The sequence below is a fragment of the Prorops nasuta genome, unplaced genomic scaffold (genome assembly GCF_024137725.1).
Source record: "Prorops nasuta isolate Cenicafe-Biocafe unplaced genomic scaffold, Cenicafe_Pnas_1.2 PNAS00001, whole genome shotgun sequence".
In the NCBI taxonomy this organism is placed as follows: domain Eukaryota; kingdom Metazoa; phylum Arthropoda; class Insecta; order Hymenoptera; family Bethylidae; genus Prorops; species Prorops nasuta.
In genome coordinates, this window is record NW_027116798.1 from 3584775 (window position 1) to 3596124 (window position 11350).

Sequence of the window (11350 nt, forward strand, 5' to 3'; positions counted from 1 at the left end):
GCACCATATTTAATATCATGGATGAGGTTGAATGCTTAAGTATTTTCGAACAAGAAAATAGTGTTAAAATGGAATGTAGTCAGCCTATTACAGTTTTCAACTGTTCAGGAGGTAAAATATTACATGGTCTTTTAATATGACAGTCAGTTTTTTTTGTTATCAATACTGACATACGCATTGCCTTTTATTCAGGTGCAACTAATGATTCCATTAAATGTGGAAAAGATGATTTGGATTGTTCCAAACCTTTCGTCAATTACTTTTCAGAAGGTACTTAACATTTTAAAATAGTATTTATACGCTAGGTTACAATTAGCGTACAATACAAATACTTCATACAGTGTTTCAATATTTCTTTTAGGTGAAATAATGTTAAAGGTACCTGACGTTCGTGACAATATAAATCTAGAAGTTTCTAAATTACCAATCATAGATACTGAACCATTGTGTTTGGATCAATTATGTATTCCATCGTCGACACCGGCAAAGCTTTCAATAAAGAATGATGTAATACTTCCACTGCAAAAGCAGATTAACGGTGAACATAAAATTAAAATATTAGTCATTTCAGTACTTTGAATTGTATTTCATGTGTAACTGTTTCTTACAGTCAAGCATTTAGTAAAAACTATCGACGATAGCAGAAATGAAACATCAGTAGAATGTAAGTATATTATACTATAAATTGAATACCGTTTATTATCTTTATTACGAAAGTAATTGAAAGAACTAAAAAGCTTTAATTAGTTATACATCATATTCCACACTATAAATATACATTATTCAGAGCCGGTTTAAGAGTCCAAAATACGGTAAACTTCATGTCCAGTGACTGACAGCGATAATTACATTAGTTGGCAATAGCGCTTTCTATTATATTTACTTTGAAAGTAGCAGAAAAAGATAGATACGCACTAAGGTTAAAGATAAAAATCCTACGAATGATAGCCATTTTCTCGTATTTCTATTGATAAAACGGAACAGAAAAGTTTACGTAAAATGTTTCATGACATGAATGTATTTTCTTATATAGGTATACGCAAAGAATGTCTATCATCTTCGATTTTCACCTTAATTATAATATATTGCTACTGCTCTCTACAACTACTTTATGTAAATATGAAAGGGGGGAGGGTGGGTCTTTACCTACTTTGACTGATACCATTGCTGCCCTGATCACTCTTTAAGATAATATGCAATAATATAACAATCAGAAATTGAGTTTGGTACCAAGAAAAATTAATACTTGTTAGAATCTAAAAATTGTAACTTTTAATAATTTCAATAATATATGAATTGCAATTATTATAGCAGACTGTATTACCAGTCGAATTTTCAATCAATTTGGAGAGTTTTCAAAATATTTTGAAAAAGAAGTATTTGCGTAATTGATTTTTACAAATATTTTTGTTGATAATATGATTTGGTATGTTACGTATAAACATAATATGTGAAAATAGAGAAATATATGAAATATCTATTATTAATCAAAGAAGCAAATATTTCGGCAAATCTAACATCGGACATATTTTTCATGAAATGATTAAATTAAAAACTTCAAAAATATTTTAGTTCCTATTAATACTGTATAATACAGAATACGAATTACTTTCACAATCAGTATAATTGAAAACTCATGTTGTACATTGCAATTAATGATTTTGAACCTTTAAGAACCGTCCACTTCCGACAATATGTGTCTGAAAGGGTTAATAAAGTAATAAACATTGACATGACAAAGATCTCTTATTTTTTATAACTGCAATGGAATGACGACATTTTGTTATGGATGTCATACTGTATGAAGCTTTTTCAGATCACCCATAACTTCGTATTCCGAATTAAATTATACCAATATCTGAAAAACTGCAAAATAAAATATATACATATTTTCTATTGCCCTTGAATTGATATCCGTCAAAATTTGAAGTTTTTGTTACAATTTAAATATGGTAATAAAAACTCAAAGCATAGACACTAACAAGCCCACTAGTTTACTCTAAATGGTTTTGCACAACAAGTACGTAGTAGTGAAAGACAAAGAGAGAAATGAAGGAAGAAATAATCACATATATATACACATCCTCTTACTTACTCTCACTTTTACAAGCGAAAAGTTAGGGCCATCTAAGTAGTGGCGGGCAAGCAGCTATGCACATTATTGCATTTAGCATATTAGCTCTCAGTTTTCTTCTTTTCATTTGTCTTTCACTAATCATATGCTTGCTTCCTTCATAGTGCAAGATATTCACTAATGGTTTCAGCTAATATCGAACATTTATTATCAAAACATATTTAAAACCTTCAATAGAGATTTTGTATGACTTTTGCCAAATGAAAATATTTGTGTTTCAGTTCTTATTGACAAGAATAACGAAAATAGTAATCACGATAGTAATGACAAAGATTATGTGCCTTCCGACGAAAGTGTTTGCTGCAATAATAATTTATTGAATTGTGAAGATAAAACGATAGAAAAATGCGCTGAATCATATGGTTTAAATATTTCGTTAATGGAGAGAGCAGTTGGTACTGCTGTACGTAATGCAGATAAAATTGCTGTGCAATGTAGCAATGAAGGAACAAAACAGAATTGTTGTTTATTCTGTAATAAATTTTATTCTAAACTGGTTAGACATCTCGAATCTGTACATATTAATGAGCCTGAAATTAAACGTTTTACAGTTCTTCCTAAAAAGAACCGTGAACGATTACAAATTATAAGTGAAATTAGGAAGAAAGGGAACTTCATTCACAATACTACAGCAACGACAGAAAATTGCAAGTTTGTAGTAAGTAGAAGGCCTAATGTGAATAAACCAAGAAATGCAAATAACTTTATCCCGTGTCCTCAGTGCAAATTATACCTGTCGAAGCAAACATTTCACGTTCACGTAAGAAGATGCACTGGACGTGATAGTTCAAAAAATCACACAATGAAAGTGTTAGGACGTAGGCTTGTTCCTATTTGTCATGAAAATGCATCTACTATTCTAAAATACAAGGTGTTACCACCTTTACGTGAGGATATAATTAAATCTATAATTAGAAACGATGAACTTATTATAATTTACGGAAATTATTTGTGTAATAAATACAAGCATTCTACACATCATTTCAAAATGATTCGAGCTCATCTTCGGTTACTTGCTCGTTGTTTCATTACAGTAAAGAATTTACGTAAAGAAATTGAAAACTTTTCAGATATTTTTAATCCAATATTCTATAACACATTTATAGAATCTGTGAATATAATAGGAAGGTATGACGTCAAAAAGGAAGTATACCTTTCACCTAAAACAGCTTCCACTTTGGGAACTTTAATATCAGATGTTGGCTTACTTTGGATATCCGAATGTATCAAAAGTAAACAATTTAATAAACAAGTAGACGCAGAAAACTTCTTAAAAGTGAAGAAGGCTAATTATACAGCTGAAGTGAACAAACCCGTTATTGAATCACAGTCAAAAATAAAAAGACACAAAAGAGTGATTCTTCCTACAAGTAATGATATCAAAAAATTAACTGTTTATCTGCAGTGTAAACAAAATGAAGCTTTGGAAAGTTTGAAAGAAGACTTTTCACATGCTGTCTGGCGTTCCCTAGCGGAAAGCACATTAATTTCTGTTCAACTATTCAATAGACGCAGACCGGGAGAAGTTGAAAGAATTTATATCGATGATTTCAATAATTATGAACAACTTAGCAAGAAAACTCACCCAGAAACTTTTGAATCGTTAAGTGAAGAAGGCAAAAAACAAGCAAGCCGATATGTAAGATTTTTGATAAGAGGCAAGTTAGGACGCACTGTGCCAGTTTTGTTAGATTTTGAAATGTTAGAATGTATTCAAACAATTTTAAAATATCGAAAGAGAGCAAAAGTACATAAACAAAATAAATATGTATTTGGAGTACCAAGTCATGACAATTTAATAGAAAAGCATTTAAATGCTTGCCATTTAATGCGGAAATTTGCATATGAATGTAAAGCTGAGAATCCTGAGACTTTAAAAGCCACGATTTTAAGAAAACACATTGCGACTAACAGTGTACATTTAAATTTAAGGGCTAATGAAATAACAGACTTAGCAAACTTTATGGGGCACCACGAAAAAATTCACTTACAGCACTACAGGCAACCATTACTCAAAAAAGACATATTAGGTATATCAAAATTATTAGAAGCAGCACGAGGAAGTCATAAAGATGATGTCAAAGAAGATAACGTCAATAACTCAACTGATGCAAGCATTGGATCTGAAAAACTAAATGACACAAATTTAATCAATAATGAGTATATGCTGATGAATAATTTGAATTATGGTAAGTGTAGAAATACGCATTAGAAATGATTTCCATTAATTATTTACTTGAACTAGAGCGACACAGTTAACCTTTAACAAACAACCGCATTTTTATAAAACAATCATCCGTTGACTCGTGCGTAGCATTAAGAAACACATACAATTATTGATAGCCCTTATTCAGTGTACACAACTTAGTGTACAATGACCGCCGATTTTAGCAAGATTTTGGAAATATCAAGTCAGACCGCCTTTGTATAGGATATCGGATTGTTACGGAATATTTATAATGTAACGAATATGGTGGCATTTGTTCGCTAAAAGCTAAAAAGGTTGAGTTGTAAGAAAACCGGGATTAACAATCACTTTTTTTATAATTTAATCATCTGACTCAGTTAATAAATTCTCAAAATTCTAAAATAAACGGATATTTTATCAAATCTTTATTTTTCTTATTAATGCCTATGAATTAATAATATTAATAATAGAATTATTTTTAGAATCAAATGATGATAATGATCCAGAATATGAAACTGAATCTAATATAGACAAGAAACGTAAAGGTAAATTTATTATATTGATTAGTGTGCTTCATAAATGTATTTAAATGCGAACTTCATGTAGTCATTTTATTTACAGATACTGCGGTAAAAAGAGCTAGAAACACATGGACAGAAGAATCTAAAAACGTTGTTATAAGAGCTTTTGGCGAATGTTTAAAAAAAGGAACTAAAATGCCTCATAGTAGTGAAATACAAGCACTAATAACTTCAGAACCATGTTTATATAACAGAAATGTTGCTCAAATCAGAACGTGGTTGCATCTACAGAAGAAAAATGTTTTTTAAAAACGTTTTATATTTTTAAATCATTAAAACTCTACACAATTTTAAAGGTAAAATTACAGCTATTTTGTTTAGCTGAAACATAAAATAGTGTCAGTGTTATTAATTTATACGCTGCAGCCTAAAAACAATCAGAAATGAGCTTATATAAAATATTTTATTTTAATATTGTATAAATTAAAATTATATATCACAGTTAAAAAATTTTCTTGACTACCGTTTATAAATAATTGCAATGAAAGCTGTTTCTTTATTCGTTGTCTCCATAAGCATATATTTGAAACGGTCATGGAGCTAGAAGATTTCAATTAATAACATTTTTAGATTGGAAAATATATGAAAAGTATTTTTAATTTATTCAACTGAAGGGAGTCGGAGCTGTTAATTGAAATAATTTTTCTTTAAAGTTATTGTCGTGCAAATAAGCTAGTCTTTAGATTTTTTTTATTATTTTGATTATTGTGTAGATCAAAATTTAATTTCATTAAACATCTGAATATATAATTAGCCGTTTAAGATTTAGGAATATTTTGTTAAAATTTGAAAATATTTGCATTGCTGTGCATTCTTCTTCAGAAAAATGTTTTTATATTTTACATAAGTTATAATATTTTAAATTTATATCAACTGCGTGATCCCGTATACAATAGAAACCGGGGTCAGTAGCGTTAAGATTGCCGCGAACCGTAGTACACTCCGGGAACGGGAAATTGATTCGGTTACCTTTTGGCTAACTTCATTCCGTACATTCTCTGCTAAGCTCCTATACCACACTATTGCACGAAGCCGATGATTAAATTTTCCATATTGTACAAGTTCACTACTGCTTTATGTGAAATAACATAAATTGTAGATGACTGTAGACTGCGGCAGTGCCGCCTACCGCTTGCAATTGTTGTTATCTGTGGAATAAGGTTTTATTATTTTATTCTTTTCAATTACCATTACAGTCACGCCTATATTAATGTATCTGAAATTATTTTATTAATTAACCCTCAACGGGTACACAGGGTAAAATTTACCCAATCGCAATTTCCCTCAAAGCTATATTTTAATATAGAGGAAAAAGAGGGTATTGCAAATCTATTGAAAAAATCAGTTATTAGGAGCTCTCCTATAAACATCTAAGACCGGCTACATTTTGATAACAGTATTTCATTTGCAAGGTAATAAAAAAATTGTGCGGGTAAAATTAACCCTGTGTACCCGTTGTGTCCCAATATTGGCAGACTTCCGGACAGCAAAAAGGTAAGCACTAATATACTATACTCATTACTAATCTTAAGATATATATTTACTTTTATTTATATTGATTCGTATATAGTTTAAAAGAAACAATGAGACGTTCTGTTAGACTAGCAGCCCAGTTAGAAGCTGCAGAAATGCAAAATGCTTGTACATCAGATGAAGAAATTTCTAATGCTAGCGACGTAGAATGTGATGAGGATATTACAATTGAACAAAGTGATAGTTGTTCAGAACAGAGCATTTCGGAGAGTGAATGGCCTACTACTTCAAAACCCAAGCGCGGTCGGCCGTCACTTCTCCGCGCAAAAAACTGCACATGGTCAGTTACACCTGTCTCGTCAACAACTATGTCTAAAACTTAAGAAATTCAATTGATAGAGAGTCGATTATACCATCTCCAAAAGAGGCTGCTCTTCAAATAAAGTCACCCTTGGAAGCGTGAAGTCTTTTGATGTCCGAAAATATAATTGACAAAATCGTTAAATTTACTAATATTGAGCTTTTACGATATACTGCGGCAAATAATGTATCAGATCATATAGTTATCAAAACTATTGACAAAATTGAAATAAAAGCATTCTTTGGGTTGCTGTACTATTCAGGCCTATTTAAAGTAAATCGTACGGATATCGAAGATCTTTGGTCGGTTCATTCGTTATCATTATTTCGTGCTACAATGACGTACCGTAGATTCAAAATTATTTTGAGGTGTATTAGGTTTGACGATAAAGAAACCCGAAAAGAACGTCTGCAAAATGATAAATTTGCTCATATTCGAGAATGTTGGGATATGTTCATTTCTAATTGCAAAAATTATTACGAACCTGGGAAAAATGTTACAATAGATGAGCAACTATTATCATTTCGTGGTCGATGCTCATTCAAAATTTATATACCTTCAAAACCTGACAGGTATGGTTTGAAAATCGTTTCTATACACGATGCTGAAACACATTATATGTTTGATGCTTTACCGTATACTGGTACCATTGTTAACAAAGAGCCAACTGAAAGTGTTCCAGCTTACTTCGTGCGAAAGTTATGTGAGAGTATCTCTGGTTCAAATCGGAATATTACTACTGATAATTGGTTTACCAGTTTGCCAATTGTTGAAAAATTGTCTGATTCAAATCTAACATACGTCGGAACTATCCGCAAAAATAAACAGGAGATTCCTGAGTCATTCAAGCGCGCTCCTGCAGATAATTCAGATGCTCAATTTGCTTTTCGAAAAAATATGACTCTTCTTTCATATTATCCAAAAAAGGAAAACAAAAAGGTGGTTTTATTATTATCATCACTTCATAAAGATCGTGGAACTGACGCAGAAACAAATAAGCCCAACATCGTTGTTTTTTACAACAAAACTAAGGGAGGGGTGGATAGTTTTGACAAAAAATGTCACGATTATTCTGTTGCACGGCGAATTCAGCGATGGCCTCTACGATTTATGTACGGTATGCTAGACCAATGCAATGTAAACGCACATATTTTGCACAATTTCTGCGAGAACAATTCTATGCTTTCGCGAAAAAAATTTGTTCTAGAACTTGCTATGTCACTTGTTAAACCTCTCTTGACTTTGCGGTTAACACTTCCGACATTACGCATTTCCGTACGCAATTTAATTGAACAATTTATTCCAAATGAAGAACGCTTTGAGAATCAATTAATCGAAGACGAGCTTCCAACAAATTTACATGAAAAACCAAAGCGTTGTCAGCTTTGTCCCTATTCAAGTGATAGAAAATCGCGTGCCTTTTGTATACGTTGTCGTAAAACCATGTGCAAGGAACATGTGGCTAAGATTTGCACTATATGCGAAAAAAAAAAATTATTTAAGGTTTTTTAATGTATAAGAACAGAAAAATTGTTTATTTTGTTAATTAATAATAACTTTTATTTTTTAAATGTTTATTAACTTTAAAAAGCACTTATAACTATTACTTGCTAATATATAGAAGATAATAATCTTATATAGAAGAAATAAAGTACCGTACAAATGATTCAAATTCTATCACTTTTTAAATTGTCATAAAAAATAAAAAAATTTTTATAATCGTAAAAAGATGTTAATTACTTTAAAGTATAGCTCTTTATCTTCAAAATAGTATATATATTTGTTAGTTTATTGTTTATCTTTACTAATAAAATATTACTTAGAACAGAAATAGGTTTTTTAAAAACATATCGTTTTATTTTTCAGTAAATCTAAAAAAATTTCATAAATTTATAACGTTTTATGTTCTCATTATCTTCTTTAAACTATGGTAAGTAGTTTAAAAAAAAAATTCCAACATACATTAATTTAGAGCCGAGATATAAACGTTTGAATTTCGGTAAGGTAAAATTTACCCTGTGTACCCGTAACGTTACATTTTCAAAGTGTACCCGTTGAGGGTTAATAATTGTGTAAAGTATATTTTTTTAGTTGACACAAAACTTAGAATTAAAATATCCATGGAACTGCATTTTCTCATAGAAAAAATATAAGTACAACTAACTTTAAACAGATTTGAATATAATTAAATTTCGTAGTCGTGTAATTTTGTTTAAAATAAAATAGCTATTTTTTTCCAGTATCGATAGTCTCTCTCAGTATACTATAAATAATAGATAAAATATAATAGATCTTTTCATTTAGTTATAATATGAAGATAAAAAAACAATAATACAATTAATATTACTCTTGCACATATTTTTTGAAATTACTTATTTTTTTAAAATAAATCTGTACCCTTAATTATAAGTTTATAAATATTTAATAAATGTAATAACACACATTAAGTACAAAAAATACTGTATGATTTTATTTTAAGACTCAATTTTCAGTTGCGCGATTACAAATATTATATAGTATACAAAAGTCGAAAATACAAATATATAAGTTATTATTAAAAAATACAAATCGCTGAAGCTGTTTATAAGTAATTGTAAAATGTATGTGGTAATGATTAACATAATAATTTATGATTTGTGACATACTATTTTTTATTAAATAATTTAGATGAACACAAAAGTTGGTTTTATTATATTAATTTTGATGAAGGGCATTTTACGTAATTAGCCCCAGAGCGTGAACGTAACAATTAAATTCTCTCTAAATATATACAACATTTGTTTGCATAAAACCTTTTTGATTCTGAGTAGAAAGTACTTTCAGAAAAATTCTGCAGAAAGAATTGATATTTCTTATGTTTACATAGATCAATATTGACGTCTACGCTTTGGGACAATTTAAGTAAAATACCCTTTATAAGCAATCAATACATTTTAGGCGTTAACAAATATTCAAATAATGGTGTGTATAGACTTTCATTTAATTACACATTATGTAAAATACAGCAAATTGAAACTGCAGAACCGCCGTCGAAAATAACATTTTCCTTAAAAAATTTCGTTTGCTTGTCGCTATCTACATTTCTTTTATTAATAATAAAGGATTCGTTTGTTTATTGCAAGCACTGCAATTCTGTTCAATAGCACATTTCTTATTAGAATTTAATTTTTTGTTAGTAAATGAGTGCATCCTTTCTGTAGTCAGCTTGTTTGATCAGTTCTATATGCATATCAAATATTTGTAAGATTCGTATTTAAAAAAAAGTATATAAAGGAATAATTTGACAAGACTAAAAAGGCTGTCCATGGAAGAGTGATCTTACATGTTCATATCACCTGTACTTGCGTATTGCATTGCATTAAAAAGTTATTTACCAATAACTGGGAAAAAGGGGTGCCTGTTCGATACTTTGGTGTGTGGAAGTGTTTACATATTAATAGTAAGCAGAAAGAGGTTTAAAATGGAAAAATAAGTAAAAAGGTGAGGTTACTGAAGAAAAATTAAAAATAATTAATAAAAAGTAGAAAGAATATTTAATGAGAGTGAAAATAAATGTTAGGTATAGTTAATTTTGGTATTGAATGTATTAAATTTTACCTGTTATGTGATTTTCAATCATCAGTTATTTAATTGTAATTCTATTGAAGTAAGAAGGTAAAATGAATAATTGCCAGAATAGTTCATTAAAGGAGGAACGCAAATATATAATAATATACATTTATATTTTATGAAAGAAGAATAAGCCTTGAAAAAGTCAAAGTATTATTTCTATAAACTCTAATTGATACCTTAATTATAATAAAGTATTACTATTATACACATTTGCAAGTAATCATCTGGATTATTTGTTTCAAGTTTGATTTAGCTACAACGCGTAAGGTTTACTGACAGAAATACGAAAGAACCTATAAACATAATTACTCTTGATGCTGCATATTTAACTGTGGAAAGAAAACAGAATGAGTAATGATAAGTAACTAGATATAAAATACACATATACAGGGAGGTTCTCTAACGGCGGCATATAGGAGATTCGTGTTAGTTGACTATAGCGCTCAGGATGATGGTTTCTGAGAACGCTTATTGGTTAATATCATGTAGTGCCAACATGAAATGGTCCGTTACCAATAGATGAATAAGAAAAATGAGACCCATCCGACATTTTGGAGTGGAGAAGTGTTTACATGCTAGTTTTAGCAGAAAGAGGGGTGTGAAATGGAAAAATGTCAAATAGTGAGGTTACTAAAGTAAAAATGGAAAATAATGAATGGAAAGTAAGAATATTCGAACTTTCCATTCATTAATTTCCATTTTCACTTTAGTAACCTCACTATTTGACATTTTTCCATTCCACACCTCTTTCTGCTAAAACTAGCATGTAAACACTTCTCCACTCCAAAATGGCGGATGGGTCTCATTTTTCTTATTCATCTATTGATAACGGACCATTTCATGTTGGCACTACATGATATTAACTAATAAGCGCTCTCAGAAACCATCATCCTGAGCGCTATAGTCAACTAACACGAATCTTCTATATGCCGCCGTTAGAGAACCTCCCTGTATATACATGGATGTTCAGATAATTCGTATCAAGGGGTGGGGGCCCACTT

General features: G+C 30.2%; 2 protein-coding genes across 2 annotated transcripts; both read left to right on the top strand.

Annotated features, from left to right (window-relative positions):
* The first annotated feature begins 2003 nt into the window (after window positions 1-2003).
* On the top strand, window positions 2004-4393 carry LOC136774726 (uncharacterized). Its single transcript, XM_066729167.1, has 4 exons — window positions 2004-2030; window positions 2239-2257; window positions 2356-4323; window positions 4380-4393. The coding sequence occupies exons 1-4, from the start codon at window positions 2004-2006 to the stop codon at window positions 4391-4393; spliced, it is 2028 nt and encodes a 675-aa protein (XP_066585264.1).
* Window positions 4394-6848: 2455 nt separating this feature from the next.
* On the top strand, window positions 6849-9069 carry LOC136774733 (piggyBac transposable element-derived protein 4-like). The gene is made up of 5 exons (XM_066729180.1): window positions 6849-8136; window positions 8604-8667; window positions 8784-8797; window positions 8936-8939; window positions 9042-9069. The coding sequence occupies exons 1-5, from the start codon at window positions 6849-6851 to the stop codon at window positions 9067-9069; spliced, it is 1398 nt and encodes a 465-aa protein (XP_066585277.1).
* Window positions 9070-11350: the final 2281 nt, after the last annotated feature.

Coding starts and splice junctions, on each gene's coding strand:
- LOC136774726 (XM_066729167.1), top strand. CDS start 2,004: ATGGTTTTGCACAACAAGTACGTAGTA.
- LOC136774733 (XM_066729180.1), top strand. CDS start 6,849: ATGTCCGAAAATATAATTGACAAAATCGTTAAATTTACTAATATTGAG. Junction 8,137..8,603: donor TCAGCTTTGTCCCTATTCAA/GTGATAGAAAAT, acceptor TTTATTTTTCAG/TAAATCTAAAAAAATTTCAT.